General features: G+C 43.9%; 2 protein-coding genes across 9 annotated transcripts in view; one reads left to right on the top strand and one right to left on the bottom strand.

Annotated features, from left to right (window-relative positions):
• Positions 1–385: 385 nt before the first annotated feature.
• LOC310882285 (hemoglobin subunit pi) lies at positions 386–5,396 on the bottom strand. Of its 2 annotated transcripts, XM_083800814.1 has the most exons (4): positions 4,518–5,396; positions 2,494–2,661; positions 1,237–1,441; positions 386–664 (listed from the first exon to the last, which is right to left on the bottom strand). In XM_083800814.1, the coding sequence occupies exons 2-4, from the start codon at positions 2,586–2,588 to the stop codon at positions 536–538; spliced, it is 429 nt and encodes a 142-aa protein (XP_083656940.1). In that variant the 5' UTR covers positions 2,589–2,661; positions 4,518–5,396; the 3' UTR covers positions 386–535. The 2 variants fall into 2 exon arrangements, with proteins under 2 accessions (XP_083656940.1, XP_083656939.1); XM_083800813.1 differs by lacking the exon at positions 4,518–5,396 and having other exon boundaries at positions 2,494–3,032.
• Positions 5,397–6,764: 1,368 nt separating this feature from the next.
• Positions 6,765–20,499, top strand: part of NPRL3 (NPR3 like, GATOR1 complex subunit) — a 50,122-nt gene continuing 36,387 nt past the window's right edge. Inside the window, exons 1-4 of one of the 7 annotated variants that reach the window (XM_083800803.1) lie at positions 6,765–7,454; positions 10,135–10,204; positions 12,598–12,708; positions 19,138–19,267. In XM_083800803.1, coding sequence (XP_083656929.1) covers positions 7,337–7,454; positions 10,135–10,204; positions 12,598–12,708; positions 19,138–19,267 — 429 coding nt within the window. In that variant the 5' untranslated portion in view covers positions 6,765–7,336. Of the gene's footprint in view, positions 7,455–10,134; positions 10,205–12,597; positions 12,709–15,420; positions 15,460–16,985; positions 17,131–19,137; positions 19,268–20,499 lie in introns of those variants that run through there. The other 6 variants (XM_083800804.1, XM_083800809.1, XM_083800807.1 and 3 more) reach the window with 6 other exon arrangements.

The following is a 20,499-nucleotide window of genomic DNA, read 5'->3' as shown; positions in this document are numbered from 1 at the left end:
AGAACAGCATGCAAATACAATGCCCAGCATCACCTTGTGCACATCCCACCATATGAAATGCAGCTATTGTTCAGAACAAGCTGTGCTGGATTTTGGAGAGGCCAAATGAAAAGCCTGGGTCCATTCAATATCCTAGAAGGGTAAAAGAATGTTTCCTAATCAGCTTTATCTTGGATGGACCTACCTTCTGAACTCTGAGCAGTAGCAGTCACAGGGCTCTAGTCTCTTCTGGGATTCTGCTCAACGGTATGTTATTTTTGCTATGTACGTGAACTTAAACAGCTTACCATTTTCCTTTCCATATTATGTAGAGATTTCAGGACACCCCTACCTGAACGCTACGGTGTAAGTGGAACGTGTGAAGATGAAAGCACAGAGACCATAGTTCACAGTTGAATTATTTATTGTGGTTTGCAGATGACCAAGCCCCTGCATAGGGGATTTGAGAGGACTGCATAGGAAGGAGTGAATACCCCAAAGCTTGGCAGCTGTGATGTGCCATGGATGCGCGTCCCTCATCCTCTGTGGAGGCCATTTATCTGTACTTCTCAGTCAGAACAGAAGAAACACTGGACAGGAACTTGTCCCACGCAGCATGAACTTCTGGAGTGAAATCACTAGGATAGTGGGCAGCCACAGAGCACAGGATACAGTGGGAAAGCAGCTGTAAGGGAAAACAAGATTAATTCCATTGTAATCAGTAACAGATGCCAGTCTGAGGGTCTGCAATTGACCTTGGTTTGTCCCAGCATGCTTTGGAATGACAAATACATGTCCCAAACAGGTGACGTTAGTGCCTGAAGAAGGAGAGTGTGCGAAGAAGCAGACTGGCCTCTTGTATTGTGCAGAAGGCACTGCTTGATATAAATCCCTCTTTCCAAATGTCTCTTTCTTCTTCACCAAAGGGAATTCAGATTTTATTAAAACTATTCAGGGAAGGTGATACCACCTGACATGTAAGGAAGATTGATAAATTACAACAAAGGCAGCAAGGACTCAGATCTGTCTAACACAAACCACAGAAGCACCTTGAATAATCCTTTGCTTGACCCGAACCAGATGTTTTATTAGAAGATCCAGTCTCAGGTTGAAAATCAGATTGGGAACCAGCAGCAACATGAGTTGACAAGGCTGTACCATACAGTCAGGGATCAAACATCCATTAGCAAAATGATCTGTGGTCTCTAGTTCTGTGACTGTCTGTTTTCATTCTTGAAAATGTCTGTGTTCACTTACCTTGAAGTTCACTGGGTCCACCCTAAGGATGTAAGCATGCAGCTCACTGAGTTTGGCCAAAGCGCCTCTAATGTCATCAATGTTCTTCACAGCTTCCCCAACGGCATTCATGACCTTGGAGCCATGGCCACGAAGCTGAGCTGAGCCTTGGCTGAGATCAAAATGAGGGAAGTAGGTTTTCGTCTGGGGATAGCTGGAGAAAAGCCTGGAAGAGAACATGATAATGAAGTTTGGCAGTGGAAAAGGCATGCATGATCTGACAAAACCTCCAGGCAAGTACACTGTAAAGCCACCAGCTTCAGAAGTACACTCCTTCAGCAGTTAACAGAGCTTTGGAAGCTTGAACCTGGCATCAGAAGGTCTTTCTGCTCTTAAACCTCTTCTGTAGTATGTACAGATTAAACAATGGGCTAATCTATACATACTAGAGAAGAATGAAATGCTAAAAAAACATTTTAAACATAATGTATTTTTCTAAATAAATAATAGCTCCAAATTGTCACTACATTTTCTGTATTACACTGTAAGCCAGTTTCCAGGACTGGCTTACAGTCTTAAAACTACTATGATCTGAACAAACCAGAATCAATATGAGTGGTACTCAGAGTCCCAGGAGTATCACAGTACTTTAGATTGATTTTAAATAACATTTAAATAACGTTGAATAGCAATCACTTCTGAAAAATTTCCAGAATATTAACCTTTTTGTGACAGCTTGCTTAATTTGAATGACTGGTTTGCCGTGCTGTAGTTCATGCAGGGTCCAGTTGTGTTGTTTCCTAACAGCTTTTTATGTATCAATTGGAGCAATGAAACACGAGTACCCAGTGAATCTCATGGACAGCTATTCCCTTGATGCCCATTATATGAGAACTTACATGATAAACCACTGAAAGTTCATTTCCTAATAGTAATAACTCTGTTTTAGGTCATCAGGTATGAATGACTTTGAATTTCTCTTTAGGGCTCCTACCTGTCAGTTCTTCTGAATTGCCATAATCAAAGTAAACCCATAAGATTATTTAGGAAAGTATCTTTGCTGTAAGATTTTGAAACCATCTATTAGCATTTAGTAGCACAGATGTAGTTCCAGGAAAAAAAAAAAAGTCATATTAAACAACATGGAGATAATCAAGCAATTCTCATCAGTCCCGGTGTGACTGTATGAATCTCACTCATACAACATTTACATAAGAAGCATCCTAACAGCAAATTCAGAGGAGGCACCCTCTGGAGAAGGTGTTCTGGGTGACTTACCTCTCCAGTGATTCTGCCCCAATGGCATCAGCTTGGGTAGCCACCTTTGTCCAGATGGTGATCACAGCAGCCTTCTCAGCTTGAGTGAGCGTCATTGTGTGGGAGAATGCAGGCTCAGGCTCCTTGCAGTGAACACAGAGCAGGTTTGTACTAATTGCCCTCGCAGCCCTGGTTATAAAGAGGCAGAGGAGAGTGGACCTTGGGGTCTGTCCACATTCATTGGTCACTCCAGAGGCCCACCCATGGAGGTGGGAGGCTCTTATCTCCCCGTGAAACAGAGCCTTTTTCGGAAAGGGTCAGTGCACTGGCCTTCTGTTTTGCTGGTGTTATCAGCTTCTTGCTTCTTAACATAATGGCTATGTGGCCTGAAAAAAATGTCTGGACACATATTGATACATGAACAGAGAGAGAGTGCTGGAAAATTCCAGTGATGGCAGATTAAGACACATCTTTAAGCTGAGGAGCATGTGGATTTCAAGCATACTAAGAAGCTTGGAGAAAAACCTTTATGTTACCTTGCTTCACAGATGTGAACACCAGACCATGTCTTTCTGTGGCATATCATACACTTCCAATTCATGTGGCCACCACATGTCCTAATATTATGTTAAATACTTCCTGGGTAGTGCTGGGAACAGGCTGGGAGATGCACAGCATAGTTCAGAGTGGGAGTGAGACCCTGCTTTGCTGGAAAACTGTGCAGATTTTGCCACATGTTTCAGCACTTCCAGGCATTTGCCAGCCTCTTGCAAAGAATTAGGGACCCACTCCACTACTGATATTGCTTATTACAGCAACAGTAGTAATGGATATATGGATACAGGGAGAGAGAGCTTATGAATTTGAGATCTTATGAAATTGAGAATATTTCTTCTAAAAAGAGGCTTGTATATGTGAGAAAACCCGGTTGGATGCACGTTTCCTTACTGTCTGTGGATCTCAAAGTGCTGAGACCAGAGGGCTTCCTGAGGCAGTTAACATAGATGTTTCCCAGCAGTTTATTTCCTTAACCTACAGTTCCCTCCTATAGAGATCTGAGTTACATCACTAAGTGCCTCATACTGCATCTCTTTGATTTCTAGTTGTGTGGTTCTTACTGTTAGTTATCCCTGGTGTTTTAAAGTAGCCTTCAGCACCTCAGACAGTGCTGGTATAAACTGTGCTACATGCTGTACATGCACAGGAAAGCCTGGTCCCATGCTAGAAAGCTTGTAGCTTCAGGGCTTGGAAAGACCAGCACAGGTCTGTAATCGCAGATATGTGGGCAAAATGTCAAAGAAATACCCTTCTGGAGATGGTCGCTTCTGATCCTCAGAGAGTATCCTGCCAGCACATGAACCAGAAGTAAATCTCTCTGCCACCCTGATAAACCACAAAAGCAGTACACACCACTGTGCATTGGCAGCAACGCACAGCAAGCTGGCTGGTACAGGCAGAGGCGTCAGCGCTCTCTGCCCAAATAGCCTTGCACATTTGTGCTGAGGAGGTTGATATGTATACGCCAGATTCCTTGCCAAGACGTGTCTGTGTTTCACAATGCTACCAACAGCTACAGACGATGCTCCCCAAACATGGTTGTCCTGCTAAGAGGAAAGCCCTTCTAAGGATCTAGTGGTACTTGGGTCATGTATGCATTGGAGTACATCCAGCCAACAGTTATCTGAATGAAAGTAGCAGTGCCAGTGCAATCATACCACCCAGCTCCCCTAAATGTCACACAGGCACATGCACCAAACGTGGAGACTCTCTTGAGAGCTACGGTGTGGCTGTGCTGTGCTGCTGGGCACCGGAACCCGACTGCCAGCATGTATTGGGTTTGGGGTGTGATGTTCTTATAGTGCTTTTTTTTTCTTTTTTTTTCTTTTTGTGTCTTCACATGAAGTTAGATCTCTTCTATAACAGGAAAATATTATATTCAGTTTATATAGCATAAATGGAGGGAGGTATCAAGGGAGGCTGTATTCATTACCTCTTACTATATGAATTAAAAAAAAAAAAGTGCAGATTTCCCACAGGAAAATTACTTTGATAATAATGCTGCTGTTGTTTGTCTCCTCCCAAAAGTGCTGCCTCTTATATTGCCCACTGCATGGCAATGCTCCAAGTTTTGCTCAGTGAGAGTGCTTGAGAGAAGTCACTGTGACTCAGATATAGCCAGGCAGAGGCCAACAATACCTCCTTCCTATTTTGTTGCCAGCTGTTTAACCTGAATATCAGTCCTCCATGACTGGAGGATTAAGGTTTGTGTAGGTACGAGGATCAGAGTGATGCCTGCACTGGAGGCTTGTTGGTTTATATGTATAAATCTTCACGGAATTTGAATTCATTTTCCAAGAGTTGCTCTTGCACTATCACAAAAGCCAGAGCAGCCAAAAGGTGACAGTGGTTTGCTAGAAGGAGCTCACCACTTGCCTAGGATCAGGGTTGTGCTGGGGACAGCTTCAGGAACTCTTTAGAAACATGCTTGGTGGGAGAAGTATGATTTACAGCCGTATGTGGCAATGTGACAGGAAGAGTGATGGGCTCTGCCCTTGCATGGACTTCTCAGCCAAGTTCTTCCATTCCACTGTTTCAGCTGCCCACAGGATACAGAGACATGGAGGTCCTGGCCTACGCGATGCAATGAATAGGACAACAAAGCTGCTGTTATTCCTCTGGTCACAGGGTTCATCATGAAGCTATGTCCTCTGGCAAAGTGCATCAGACATGCCTTCCTCTCTTTCTGCTGCTTCTCATAATTATGTTTCTTAAATCCGTAGCAGAATGTGCACCCTGGTGCAGATGATGAATCTTTGTCGTGAATCTGTGAAATGTCACCAAAGACCTGGAAAAGAGCAGCAAGGCTGGGCTGGCACACACTGTCATCCTGCACAGCAGCATGGCCTCAGGGCTGCCTGCCCTCTCACATCCTGCTCCTGCAAGAACAAACAGAACAAACAGCAAGTGAGAAAAGTGTTTTTTAATATTAACATAGGTCTTTTTTAATCCTTGAAAAGCAGGCTGTCAGATTTTCTCATTATAAAAGCCATAAGTCAGCAATAGACCTGTTTGCTCATTATAAAAGTGGGATTATAATTTCCATGAGCCCTGACTGTAAATCCAGACTAATTGAATGGCTGCACCTCTGTGAGATCAAGGATAACTGTCCCCATGAGCCCATATTCTGCACAGGGCCTGCCTCCCTCTCAGGGGGAATTTCAGTGTATAACAAATGGTGGCATATATATCTGCTCTAACTCTGACAAATGTGGAGTGTATTAAGTTTTGGAAATCTTAAAAGTAGAATCTAAATCTTGCCTTTATTCTTTTATTTCCCTCTAGCACTCGAAGAGCATGCAATATTCTAAAGCTTTGCTTTAACTAAACTCATCTACAAGAGCTGGAAATGGCATATATGTCCGTAATTTATAATTGAAGAAAGTAAAATTATGCTTTGAAGCAGACACACTGGGAAATTTTAACATAGCTGCCCAGCACCGGTGCATGAGGAATGCTCTGCTGTGATAATGTGGCTGCTCTTTAATCACTCTTAAACAACTCTCTCGCCTCAATGACACCTTCTCTTGCTTCAGTTGTTATCACCTGCCTTGCAGAGAATGACAGTGCAGATTAAGCCCTTTGCTGCGTGTGCTCATCTCCCTTTCATTCTTTCAACCACCCATCTTTCTGCCTGATGTCCCAGGGAAGAATCTTGCAGAGAAAACTCCAGAGTGGGTATACCTCAGATTATTCAAATATCTAAATATTGCAATCAAATACAGAAGAACTTACATGCAAAACCCAGGACATCCTCTATCATAATCGTTGATAGTTTTCTGATCTTATTAGAACACAATATAAGACAAATGCACCAAAACAGCTGCCGGGCAAATAATGTTACAATTAGTAAGCTAGAGGCATTAAATCTATTAATTTACAGGAATCTCAAGCCAAATTGTATCAGCAGTGCACACTGTGCCGCAAAGTGCCCTGAAATCATACAATGAACATAAAAAAACCAAAACCAAATGTGCATTTCCATGAACACAGAGAAGACTGATTTCCAATGCGTGCCTCCTGTGGAGATCCTTCAGTGTCTGAGCTGTGAGGAGTGACGAGCTCTTCAGTTACGAACGCTTGCTGATGACCGTACCATGGAACCAGCTTTTAGTAAAGTTCTGGAGTTGTAATAACTGAATGACTAAAAACGACTGAAGGAGATCATGGGACATGATAGTGGCGAACGGGTGTGTGGGCATATGGGAAGAGGTGGGAATAAGCCTTCCCACAGAAAGCCAGATGTGGTGTGGGGTTTTGCAAACAATGGCAATCACTGGCCCAAGACTCCCATAGCTGGTGCAAGGCTGCCAGGGCAGGCGCCCCAGCTGGGATCCAGGTGTCACGGTGGGACGGGTGCTGTCACTGCCCTGGGGCACCACAGGCGCTGGCTGGGGTCCAAAGCGCCGGGGGAAGCGTGCTGAGCTGGAATAAATTCGCGGTGTCGGGCTCAACTAGGGGCACCGACCATAGGCACGTGAAGGACTGAAACGGAGTGGGTACACCAGGCTGGAGCGTGAGGCGCTGGCTGTGCTGAGGGCATTGGCTCAAGCGTGAGGTGCTGGGCTGTCCGTGGGGCACAGGTGTGACCTGGTGGCTGCCGGCGGCGGGTGCACGCCGTGCCGAGCCGAGCCGTGCCGTGCCGGGCCCCCGCACCGGGGCAGCTCCGCCCCACCGGGCTCCGAGGGCCGGGGAAACCGGCGGCTGCGGCGCCGCGTCCTCGGAAGCGGAAATCAGCCGAGCCGTGCCGCCTTCCTGCGGGCCAGGCCGTGCCGAGCCGTGCCGAGCCGTGCCGTGCCGTGCCGGCATGGGCGAGAGCACCAGTCCCATCAGCGTCATCCTGGTGAGCTCGGGCAGCCGCGGCAACAAGCTGCTCTTCCGCTTCCCCTTCCAGCGCGGCGCCGAGCACCCCGCTGCCCAGGCCAGTAAGTGCGCGCTGCCGCTGGGGTCCGCCCCGAGCCGAGCCGTGCCGTGCCGTGCCGTGCCGTGCCGTGCCGTGCCGTGCCGAGCCGAGCCGCAGGGCCCTGCTGCCGGCCGTTGCTCCTGCACCCGGGCCCCTCGCCCACCTCACAGTCCTCTGGGTGTCCTGGTGTGTCCCCCCCCGCAAGCTCACCTGACGCCCCCGTGGCATCGCCATTCCCTCATCCCCACAGTTGTTGGTGTCTTGGCACCCCAGAGGCGTCCTCCCCCTTCTGAGGCTCGTCTCTTGGTGGTTGGTGTCCCCTTCACGTGCCTGCAGACGCACAGCTCCCCGTGCCTTGGCCTGCCTGGCAAGGCGCGTGCATCTTCGTGGCACAGAGCAGGGCTACGAAGCTGGTGAAGGGCCTGGAGCACAAGGCCTGTGAGGAGCGGCTGAGGGAGCTGGGGGTGTTTGGTCTGGAGAAGAGGAGGCTGAGGGGAGACCTTATTGCTCTCTGCAACTGCCTGAAAGGAAGTTCAGTGATTCTATTCTGTTCTTTGCTGGGCAGCCATATGTGCACCCCTCCTTGGCATGGGGTGCTCACACCTCACCGGCCGGGCTGTCCCCAGGCTGCTGCCACAGGGCATGGTGGAGGCACAGCACCCCGGGTTGTCCTGTGTGAGGTGTCTGTCTGGCCGAGCATGCCGAGCAGGGGCTGAGTGCAGGTACCCTGACTGCAGGTGCCCATGCTGACATCTTTGAGGAAGGTGAATTTGAACCATGGTAGGGACTGGTGTTACTCGCGATGCGGTATTGTGTTGCTTTTTTGTTTTGTTGATGTTGGATCAGCTGGAGCACTGGGGGTTTCAGAACTGTGGAGGATGGAGGAGGCAGAGTAAGGAAGTGGAAGGGGGAAAGATACTGACCTAGGAGAAGGAATTCAGAAGAGACAAAGTGAGCTTTAACAAATAATGGGTAGAAACTAAGGAGCTTCATAGAATCATTAAGGTTGGAAAAGACCTCCAAGATCATCTGGTCCAACTGTTCCCCCGCCACCACTATCACCCACTAAACCATGTCCCTAAGCACCACGTCCAACCTTTCCTTGAACACCCCCAGGGACGGTGACTCTGCCACCTCCCTGGGCCACCCGTCCCAATGCCTGACTGCTCTTTCTGAGCAGAAATGTCTCCTCATTTCCAACCTGAACCTCCCCTGGCACAACTTGAGGCTGTTCCCTCTTGTCCCTTCAGTCCATTGTGTTGAATAATCAGGTGAAGGAGGTTTCATTTATACAAGAAAACAGGACCTTTCAGGTCTCAGCCAGTTGCTGCGGAGGCAGTTTCGCTTGTACCTCTTTCTCCATTGCTTCCAGCCCCAGAAGGTATATGGGATGGACTCAGACCTGCCTTCAGCAAGAGTCAGCCTGGAGCCAGGGGTAGGATAACTGCGCCTGTGCCTCTAAATGAGAATCAGTATGGCCACCGGTACTTGCCAGCAGGAAGAAGGGGTGGAGGCTCTACAGGGTGGCTCTGTGCACCAAGCGTTGGCACAGGCTCCCCACGGCAGTGGTCATGGCACCGAGCCTGTTGGAGTTTGGGAAGCATTTGGACAATGCTCAGACACATGGTTTGGTTTTTGGGTTGTCCTGTGAAAAGCCATGAGTTGGACTTGATCTTTGTGGGTCCCTTCCAACTTGGTATGTTCTGTAAATTCTATAAATTCTGTCCAGTCTTCTCTTGGGTCTGCAATGGCTGACACGAAGCCATGCTTGTGCTGGCCCTGTGCAGCCGGCGTGGCTGTTTCTGTCCTACACTTTGAGGTGCACTACTACTAAAAAGTCAGAGTGGCTTTGAGAGGGCTTAGCACGGTTGGTGCCTCAGGATCACAGCGTCATTGCTTGCAGATCTAAGCCATTTCCAGGCAATGTAATCGCAGGTAAGTTAGAAATGATTGTTGATTTCAGTGTGAGTTCGGTGCCTAAGAACATCTGATGATTTGGGCCTCATTAAGAACGTACTAAACTGAACATGAGAGTCACCTGGTAGGTGAGTACGTGGTACATGGCCTAAAGTTGTTCTGCATGTATCTTTGCCAGCTGCCATATATCATGGGAGATTTGACACCCCTTTTTAGGTTGTGAGCAATTTTTTACCGAGCAAAAGTCATTTTTGAATCCCTCTCTGTTTTTTATAAGAAAAATCTGAATATATATATACACGTATATATATATATTTGCTGTCAGTTTCCCTCCTGTCTCTCTCCTGCTTTTTGTTTGCAAAAGATTTTGATATCTGTCACCACAGCGGGGGCTTCTGGAGCATTATCATTCTGCTGAAACCTGAGTAATGATAAGGGAAATTAATTGGTCAGATTTTTATTTTCCACTCTCTTGAATTGCAAACTGTTACCTGGTACTTGAGAGAAAAGTTATTTCTTTGTATGTTTTGCTTTATTCTCTGTATTCCCTGAAAATGTAAGTTTCTTTCTCCTATTTTTTAATGTGTTTATGAGTAAAAATAGAAAAAAAAAGGAAAAAAAATCTGGTATTTTCACTTAAAAAGGAAAGGATTCTTACTTTTAATGTTACTTTTTTTTTGGAGCTTGATTATAGATTATTTTTAAAAGGGCACAGACAAGTATTCTTTAATGTACACTTTAAGGAGGTTGTTTCTCAAAAAAGATGTCTTTATTCTTTGCTTCAGATAAACCAAGGAGTCGATATGCTGTGAATAGCTCTGGTGACACCTCGGAGGATCAAGATGGGGACTCCAGGTAGGGAGAAAACATTTCACTTTGTCTGAGCTTGAAACAGGAGGAGATGGCCTCTCTTTCTCTTGCCTGCTAGTTCAGCAGGCAAATTCTCTTACAGTGTATAGAAGACCTGCAAAGAGATGCTCTAATGCCAGGTTATGAGCAAATTACTGCTTGGTAATGAGGAACGTCTCACGAGCGAGTGCTAGTGAGTCTGTTGTTTTCTGGGCACGGTATTGGTCAGATGTTTTGTGCTTGTTAGAAAGGCAGTATTACTCTTTGAAAGCTAGGAGTATTAATCCTTTGGCAAAATTCCACTTTTCTCTACCTGCATACCTCTAACTGGATATATCATGTAGTTGCCTCAGATTCTTCCTTAGCTCATATAATTGTCATACAGAATTGCTCTACACTAATGAGTAACTAATTTTGTTTTTCCAGATATAGCTGCCTGTGTATCCATGGAGTGAAATAGTAGCTCAAAAGGATACTGAGACTTAGAGACTTTTTCAGGAAATCAGCGGGTAACAAATGCACTGAAAATAGACAGTATGTTGTTCAGCATGCATATACGTAGAAATGGACCCTGTAATTAGTTTTTGGAGAAAATCTGAAATTTGCTGCATTGTTCTAAATTTATCACTATCAGATATGAGACAAACCTGGGCCATAGTTCAGTTCCAGATCTTTTTTGAGATGTGTCTTTTAATTTCAGATATTAACAATGGCGTAGTTGCTGCTGTTCTCTGATATAAGAATGAAAAAGAAGTTGTCATCACTTATCCTCAAAAAAATAAATATCCCAAACTTGCGAAGTTTAATCTTGTTCTTATATTTGACTGAGAATAGTTTCACTGAAATGAAAACCACCCATGACAGTAAACTTCATCAAGTTTGCATGTTTTTCCAAGACTGGGACCTTATGAAAACAGTACAACAGATGTAACACATCTTGTTTGAGGTCATTTGTATGTATTGCATCTTCTGATACCTTTGAAACCTTCAAATGCAGTGTTCTGCCATGTCTCCATGGGACGCATTGTGGTACGGGGCACAACTCCAGTGGGACCACACCATGTCTTTAAGTCTGATATTTGTTGAATGACATTTCAGACTGTCCTCTGGACAGCAGCTAGTATGCATGTTAGGAGGGCTCTGTGCACGTCTGTTGGTTATCTCAGGGATTTTGTTGGTCGCTGTTCAAAAACGCTGTCTCCAGTATTTCCCTAGGTAGATTTAAGGCAGTATTGGAAGTGAGCCAGCTTCTTTCTGATACCTATTCTTGTTGCCTCCTCCACTTTGGCAGGTTGGGCAAAACACATAATGCAGAGCTATGCTGGCTGGATGTTGTCTGTGGTGCTGAATTAGTATGATGCAATATTGGCTACTACTGTGGTGGAGGAAGAGCTTTTATCACTTCAAATTACGGTCAGACGAGAAAACTGCTCTTAATTTAGTATTTTCCTGAGACTGGTTGTAAGTAGATTGAATGTGCTGGCATGTAACCTAAATTAAACAAAGAGTTAAATGATTTTATTGTAGTAGTGCCCAGAAATTGGTGGTTGAAGGCTAGTGCTCAAGTCTCTTGGGTCAAGTATTTGTTATTAAGCTTTTAGTGTTTAAAAGAATTTAGGGAACTGACTTCCCTAAGCTCAAAGTATCAGCTTATTGGCATTAAGTGGGTTTGGACAGTTCTGAAGTGCTGAGTGAGAGAGTATTAAGACAGAAATCCCGCTCTGTAGTGATGGTCTTCAGAGAAAAATTGCTATTTGTACAGCCTTACATAGCAGTACATACAGATCCATACTGTACTGTCTGTAGCTGATGGTTGTCACGTTTACTGGAGTTCATAAACCTTATAGTTACATCCATGAAGTTGAGGTGCCAGCCAACACAGCTCTATTAGCAGGAAGGCCCTTATTACTATCCCCTATGGGTCTGCCAATAGCTGCTATTCACGTAAAAGGGGAGTGGGAGGAGCGGAGCATCTATATTGCTCTGCCAGATCTTGAGGTCCAGCACACTGCTTGTGCTGCTTACACAGGTATACATCTACGTTCAGAAATGCAGTGTTTTTCAAAATTGGGTTTCTGTCAGTTTTGTTTACTGAAAAGCCTTTCCTGAATACCGGTGTAATTAGTGTTGTAAATCCATTGAAAAAGCTGTCTCTCGCCCTAATACAGAAGAGCAGCTTTCAGATTCATTTAATGCAGCCATACAACTGATGCAGCAGCTAAATATCCTTCTCTTCAGCGATAGCAACTAGTAGAAGAAATCACTGAAGCTCTCATATGTAGGTAGAAACCATATGCAAGTCTTGCGTACACAAGCCCATCTTCCAGCACAAAGCAAAAAGCGATTTTCAAAGCTGTGTACAACAGGTGGCTCAGAGTTTTGATCTCTGTCTGTATTAGGAGTAACAGCAGTTGGTGCCTGTGGAGCAGAAGAGATCCTCAGGGGAGAGTGGAGGCTGAGAAGTGCAAAAGGTCTTGGAGAGAGCGAGATGCATGTGATTTACAGCCTATGTGAGTAGACGAGGGAAGGAAAGAGCTTAAATATCACGTACTGTAAAACCAGTACTGTCGCTGAGCCCGTGGGATTATTCCTCAGCAGTGGTCTGGTTGTCGCTCCTGAGCTCCCGTGTGGAATGTTTTTTTTATGTTTCTACTGAAGGCTGGAGAGACCAGGAGTGGAGCGACTGGGTTTGTGAGAGCCATCCCTGTTTCTCGAGTGGCAGTTCTGTCCCTGTAGGTTTGTTCTTGTGCAGCGCAGTGGTGTAGCAATTCTCTTCCCGAAATGCTCGGTTTAGTAGTCCACAGAGAGTGAGAGGGTTTGTCAGCATGAAGTCCTATCTGTGTTCTGGTGGTGTTGATTTTCTTATTGAAGTTGTCCCGGATGAAAGTAATTTATGAAGTGGTTTTGTGTTATTTTTGGAAGGCTTCCTCAAGGAAGTGTTGGCAAAAAGATTTCTTTAAATCACCACATATCAGTAATCTCTACAGATGTTTTTGGCAGCACGAATTGGGGCTTTGGAGAGGGCAGTCTGCTACGTTGAGTGGTTTGATAATGGTTTGTGTTCATTAACTGAGGTTATTTCAGATCTCTCTTGCTGCTACAATAGTTCTCATGAGGGTTGGATGCATCTTCTTTTATAGTGGATGACTGTCCATGATATACTGATAATCTAGGATCAAATGTATCCTAGATAAGGTTCAGTATTGCTTTTTTTCTAAGCTGTTGGAACCCAGATTGATTACTTTTGAGCTTACCTCTCATGGAGCAGTTAAGGTATATGTATTTCTTTATGGCTTCAGAAAATGAGATCGGTTCAGGTGCCTTAACTCTCCATTTCCATACTTATATGCATAATTGGATTTCTTGTGACCTTCAGACATGAGTTTCCTGGTCTTCATTATACTTGGTTTTTTAAAGAAAAGTGCAGCTTATTCATGACAGTCCTGCCTCTAGGTTACTGGTGTGTATCTGCTGTATTGATTTCTCTTCAGTGGAGCTGTGTTTGGGTCTCTAGAATACAGATCTTTTCTTCATTCTAAAAGCAAGTCAAGCAACAAAAGTGTTCAAGGTGTGTTGATGATGGCCAGGCAACAGAGAGGTGTTGTTAAGATTCTGTTACTGTCAAAGCAAATCACCTGTCAAGCGTCTCTCTTTGCTGGCTTCTTCTCAGTCTTTCATCATTTGCTCTCACCAAAAACATCCTTCATTTTTTTGAGTGCTATATCAATAATACATACCCTTCAGAACTTATGGAGATGCCCACCATCCTGGAAAAAGGTAAGGCAGTAAAGACATGTAGCAACTCTTGAAGTCAGAAGATAACGCTTTGTTAAGTTTGTTTGAAGTGCATTTTGTAGTTTTCTTTGGAGGGCAGATACTCAGCAAAAATTCTAATGAAGATGCACATAGGGGAACATACGTTACACCAGACTTTGTATTTTTTAGTAGCGTAACGGGCTAACTGAGGGAGATTTAGTAAGCTTGACAGCATTGATGTCATTAATTGGCTACATGCTTTTTGCTAAAAACAAAAAACCATCAAGTTACTGACAAACAAGGACTCAAATGTCCCTTTCTATCAAACAGTAGTCCTCCTGTGGTAATGTTTCTGTATCCTCTGTCCCTCTTTCACTGGACCTCAGTATTCTCCCTTGTTATTTGTTCTGAAAGGCTTCCTTTCTGTAAGCCTGTGCTTTTCTTTTCAGCCATCCACCCCTTTAAACATCCTTTCTGTAATATCACCCTGTTGTATACAGTTTGTCATTTGGGATTGTTCTACCTTTTCAATGTGACTTGTGGAAATCTACAGTGGACAGTATGAAGCTTTTATCAGATTCATTTTTTGTTATGGATTCATTTTTCTAAAGTCCTTTTTCCCTTGTTATTTGGAAAACAAAAACAAAACAAAAAAAACAACTACCAAGCAGTTGATAGAATTAAAATAGGTATTTGTTTCCCTGATACAAAAGTGAGTGCAGCTGCTAACAGAGCCTTGCTCTGTACACCTTTCAGGTTCTTTGCCGTGAAAACTTTTTCTGCCTACTCTTCCTAAGTTACCTTCATGCTTGTGCTGTGGTTCTGGACAGACTTGTACTTATTGTTCAGATCCCTGTGGGAGAGCAGCAGCAGCTGTTTGTGCAAAGCCCTTTAAAAATAACCCTGGCTGTGCGTGGAACAGTAAGTGTTTGCTGTCCTCTTTTTCTAAGTCTTGTGGATATGGAAGCACTAGCACCAGTGGTGAAGAGCTCTGACACAGCTGGGGCTGCATGGGATGTTCTTTTGGCGAAACCTCTACTGACAGTCTAGAAAACAAACTGACGTTTATAATCTGCTCTAAATCAGACTGCAACACCTTCTGTGTTTTTGTTTGTTTTTGTTTGTTTGTTTGTTTGTTTCTTGTGAGGTAAGCGTCAATTTAAAAGTGCAGTGTAAATGCAATTCCATAAATGCAGCATATTGTGGGAGCACATTACAGCAGCCAGTGTTAGTGAGAGGACTAAAATGCCTTCAATTTCAGTCTGCAATATATCACAGGAATTCACCTACCATTAATTTTGAGTCTTCTCAATACTTATCTTTCCTTTACAGAAGTTAAACTCTTAATAGATCGTCGTAGTATTTAATGTTATCTTTTCTCTTTTTTTTTTTTGGTGTGTACTTGCCTCGTTTATTTTCTTTTGTTATGTTTTCGTCTTGTGTTTATGGCCATGTTCCCATTTCAGAGACCAATGTCCTCTAACTGATGAGCAATTGGTTTCAGGGTAAGACCAAATGTTCTTAATAATCACCTCTGTCTAGAATGGCTTTCTTTTCTCACTATCCTTTTAATTGTGCTTTGTTCCTGGTTTCTACTTCACACCGAATGATGACATAATTATATGCTAAATCACAATGTCTGTAGGAAATGTATTGCTGAGGTTTTATGCTAGGATAATTACAAAGGTCCTACTAACATTTCTGTGCTTTCTGTAGGGTATCCAGAATGGGTGTCATACTGTCCCTGTGGGAATTGAGGAAAGTTGTGACCCTCCAAGAATGCAACAAAGTATAGTCTTAACGTTGTAGTTATTCTGACAAGGAGCCCTAAAACAAATTGCTTTCTGACAAGCAATGAATTAAAAGTACAGATCAGTAAGTAAGCTATTCAGTCTCACAGTAATTACGGAGAGCTCTTCAGAGACCAGGTTTTGAACGGATGTTCGGGTTGCTTGTTCTTGCTGCCCCACTAAGCTAAACTGGGTGACTGCATTATACCCCTTCTTGAATGTGTGGAGGGAAAAGTGCTTATCTCTGGCCAGGGGCCCCAGAAGTATTAAACCTCATCTCTAGTCCCCGCGTAACAAAGATGATCGCCCAGATAGTCAGCTCCCTTTCTAAACCGCTTCAAAGACGAATTCTTTAGAAATAACTTACTTTGACTTCATGTAGACCTTAAAGTTATTTTCCATTCTTCGGAAAAAAATACATTTTTGTTTGATATTCTTGATATCCCTCCTCTTCTGTATGCTAAAGCAAAAGCAATTGTTGTTTCAGCTACGTCAGTTCCAGAGGAGGTGCTGGTGACAGCAGTCAGTCTGTACTAGTGCAGTTTGTATCGTACTGCAGGATTGTCTGCTGTTGCCACAATGTCAAGCTCACGATAGGATATTTTGGGCAAATCAAAGCTTTTGTTTTTTTGGATTTAGTTTCCAGCTGCTGAATTCTTTAGTAAAGGAAAAGTTTGCTTCCCTCTGGAAATCACAGAGCTCAGGCTAATTCCTTGAAATAAAAAGGAACTGTCCAATTGTGAAACCTAATCTGCTTCTAACAAACTCTTGGGCTCTGATAAGTCAGTGTTTTTAGGTCGTCTTAGTACGCTACAGAGATTAGAAAACCAGTTTTAAAATATCTAAACTAAAATGTTGTTGTTTAAGATGAAATGATGAACTGAAATGAAGGGAATGACATATCTGTTGTCCCTCAATTTCCCTCTTGTCCAGAGGCCTAAGAAACGTATAAATTATGTGGAATGTTTTCGGGGGGTTTTGGAACAAACAACCAAACCAATGATTCTAGGCTGTCAGACCAGGAGAATGAGTCTGGAGTCCAGGTCACTCTGGAGAGCCTGTGGTGATACCAGGTGCCTGTACCTACCAGGTAGACCCCCTGCAGCGCACCAGAGGGTTATATATCCTGAGCATGTCATCTGGCTGCAGTTGCAGTTCTCTCCCAGAAAGAGAGGTCTCGGCTAGCAAGAAGATGGGGAAGATGTTGCAAAATTAACCTGTTAATCTTCTGCTCCCCACAGAGCCAAATACGAGGTAATACAGAGGTGGGTGTCAGTGTCGTGAGCTATCCTGGGGAGCTGCTGAACTGTTACATTCAGCACCACAGTTGTGCGTGAAAAGATCTCTTGGTGGAATTCCGTGTAAAAGTGAAATCTTAACAGTGGTGTAAGTCATCATTAATGAAGTTTGGTTTTCCAGCTCTCAAGGCATCCTTTGCCAAGGCTGGGGGAGGGAAGAAGAATTCATTTTTTACAAGCAAGCAGGCACTTCCCAGTTTACCCTCTTTCTACCTCTGCTTACCAGAGCATATGCTCATTTTTTATCCATTGTTCTTACAGTCTTCCTGGCTCTGTGATCAGGCTATTATCTAACACAGCTGGGCATGGCAAAAAGAGGAGGGAAAGCTCACTGCTGCCATGGTGACTTTTTCCTATTTTGGATGTGATCTCCAGGAGCTGTTAAGATGTGAAGTCCAGTTGGAGGAAGCTTTACCTTTTCCTCATGAAATCCATGTGTTGTGCAGCCCAGTCCAGTGCAGTGGCCGGGGAGCACGGGTTCAGTGGCCCCAGGAGTCTCCGGCTAGTCTTCCCATCTCTCTGCTAGCCCTCTGCTGTGTTCAGCATCCTGTGTGAGTAGAGCAGCCAGGGATTTGGAAGTTTGTACAGAGCTGCTCCTCCCATTAGCCAAACATAAGCAGGATGGTGAGGATAACCTTTTTGTAAAAGCATCAGAGGCTTTGACAGTTTGGAAAGCCCCTGTATTATCCTGCATCTTCAGTATATGTAGGTCTAATAACAGAAATAGCCCCTGGGTCATATGCAGATAGATACACACGAAAGACCTGGCTGTGTGTTTGTCTTAGTTTCTGTAGTACTCCATAACTCACTCAGAGTGAACCAGGAGTGTGGTACATGAAGTCCTTCCCTGGGCACTGAGGGCTTGCTTGTGGCCAAGAGATAAGGTGAGTGCAGAACACACCCGTGTCTGCCCTTTTCTCTGAGTGATACTGTGTTATCCAGGAAACCTGTGTGGTGGAGGGGGATGGTCTGACAGGGACGCACATCCATGAATGTAAATAAAGAAACTGGAATAAACATTGCCATTATTAAAAAACCGGTCTCATCGGAAGCTCGCTTGAAATCCATCTGGTTAAATGAGGGTCTCAGAAATCAGGTGAGGAAAGAACATTGCTAATATCAAACCTTGCACTACTTCTGTTGTGAAACAACGAGAAGTTCCCTCCAGCAGCTGATTGAGGTCCCCTTTGCTATGGATTTGAGCTTCACTGTCTCGGGACACCCTGAGGAACATGAGTATTTTTAAAGAGAAGGCCAATGTTGTAAGGTCATCAGAAGTGGTTGCAGAACTCTTCCCTTGTCACACTGGAATTCTTACCCATTTTTGGAGATGTGGCTGTATTTTACTTGGCAGACTCCTTGTAGATACTTGCTGTCCTGTCTCATGGTTGCAGTCTTCCCACCACAAATCCAGAGCAGTCCCCAGTACCACTAAAACGTGGTCAGCATTGAGGAGAGCCCATTGTCATGAATTTGTCTTGGTTTAGTTTATCAGATGAGGCCAGGTGATGCCGTGCAATTTTCAGAAGGGTGCTGCTGGTCCTTTGACCGCAGGTTGAGAACCGTTAAGTGAGTAACTTTGAATCTCACTGACTAGATTTGGAAAAGGAGGGACAAATGTAGAATATATTTTCCTTTTAATTGAATCAGCTCTGTCTTGCCTTCCCCTTTGCCGCAATGGGTGGCTTAAAGATCTTTGTTGTGCTTGAGTGACAGGCTGTCTTGATGTGTAGTTGCTTAGTAAGTTCATTAATCTGCAGCTAAATCCAGGCAATGGCTAACTCAGGCTGTTTTTGTATTTAAACAAACTGCATCTAATATTACCAATTTATTTTGCTGTGCATGTACTTGAATAAGCATGACACCACAGTCTTTGTCTTGAACGCTTCCTGTTTTATAATTGTGATGATCTGATAGATGTAATTAAGGGATTCTTAATTTTCTATAATTGGGGGTATTCCAGGTACAGCAATTTATACACAATTTACAATACTTAAAAAAAAAACCTCACAAGTTAAATATATCTGTATTTGGAGGAACATTCTGGGGGTATGCTTTTTGAAAATTGTAATAACTTTTGTTTCTGCTCTTCAAGGTTTTCAGATGTCATCCTGGCAACAATTTTGGCTACAAAGTCAGATATGTGTGGCAAAAAATTTGAACTGAAGATTGATAATGTTCGCTTTGTTGGCCACCCTACATTGCTTCAGCATGCCCTTGGGCAGGTATGGTAAAAGGTCTGCTTGGGGGGCATGCTTTCTTTTCAAACTCCATGGCTTAGTTAGGAAACTTAGAATTTAGAATGGATAGGTTTGCTTTTGATCCTGTTTCTTCCTGATTTCTGATTCTTCTTGATGCTCAAAGCTGCCTTTCTGTATTTCCAGATAACTACGGTGAGTGGCAAACTAAGGGAGCTGTGTCAGTGACTCACAGAAACCCCTGTCTGGTTACATTGGAAAATGAGCTTAGGTAAACAGAAGTAGTGCTAAGTGGTCCAGCTCAAAAAGCTCTTTCTCACCATGTTAGTTGTTGCAAGTTAGCTTTTCATCACTTCCAATTAGTATGGCAGTAATAAAAAAAAATAAAAAAACCAACCAACCCCAAACACTAACAAATGTTAAAAAGAGGTCTAAAATTTTCTTGTGGAGAAATTCAGGCTGCTGTTTGTATTCAGACCTTGGTTTATGGTCTGCGTTTTAGCTGATTGGAGTGAAAGCAGTTGTCACCCAGGTATGGAAAAGTCCCTGCTTAAATCTAGGAAAGAATTTGCATGGTTCTGCCTGCAAAATATTCCCTTTCCCATTCCTTATCCTGACAGACTATAAAAATGAACGAGGCTTTGGTAATTTCTAAATCCAACACTAATCTGTATCACTGAACTGCTTTCATCTCCTTTTTTGTCAAATTTGCTAAGTCGTTCATTTTTCCAGGCAAAAATCTGCTTGCCAATTCTGTCATTCTTTCTATCTATAATTAGAGGTGCAAACAGATTGTTGGCAACTGCTGCTTGATATTTAGAGGACCAGACTGCTTTAGGACTGCTTTGATCCAAGTAAGAAGCTGGCTTCAAGCATCAAAAGGTGCCAGTGTTCCACTTCTGAAACTCACATATGAGTACAAGAAATGTGACTGAGCATCACCAAGACTCAGTTCTCAAATGTTTGAGCTGCTTTGGAAAACAGAATACAAGTTCCCCCAGGCTGTGCAAGTACTTCAGCAAATGCAGCCTGCTGTGTTCAGAACAGCTGGTGCCCACTACCCTAGGACACTAAAAGTTGCTGGTGCTGGTGGGAGTGAGGTCAGGTGCTGGGAAGCTCAGGCAGTGTTTTCAAGGTAGTTCTTGTTTTGTCGTTCATGTTTCTGGCTCTGACACTGGGAGCCAATAGAATGGTACCAAAGAAGAGACGAGAAGGTGTTGCCTTGTTTTGTTTTTATAGAGACTGTTACAGCCCACCTC

The sequence above is a fragment of the Anser anser genome (genome assembly GCF_964211835.1).
Source record: "Anser anser genome assembly, chromosome: 15".
In the NCBI taxonomy this organism is placed as follows: domain Eukaryota; kingdom Metazoa; phylum Chordata; class Aves; order Anseriformes; family Anatidae; genus Anser; species Anser anser.
Note: the sequence above shows the minus strand (reverse complement) of the source record. Positions and strands in the feature narration are given on the sequence as shown.

Bases quoted from the DNA above. Each gene is read 5' to 3' on its own strand.
- LOC310882285 (XM_083800814.1), bottom strand. From the start codon at position 2,588: ATGACGCTCACTCAAGCTGAGAAGGCTGCTGTGATCACCATCTGGACA. The intron at 1,442-2,493 runs GTAAGTCACCCA...GTTCTCTTCCAG, and splicing joins GGGGCAGAATCACTGGAGAG to GCTTTTCTCCAGCTATCCCC. The intron at 665-1,236 runs GTAAGTGAACAC...TTTCCCTTACAG, and splicing joins TGGACCCAGTGAACTTCAAG to CTGCTTTCCCACTGTATCCT.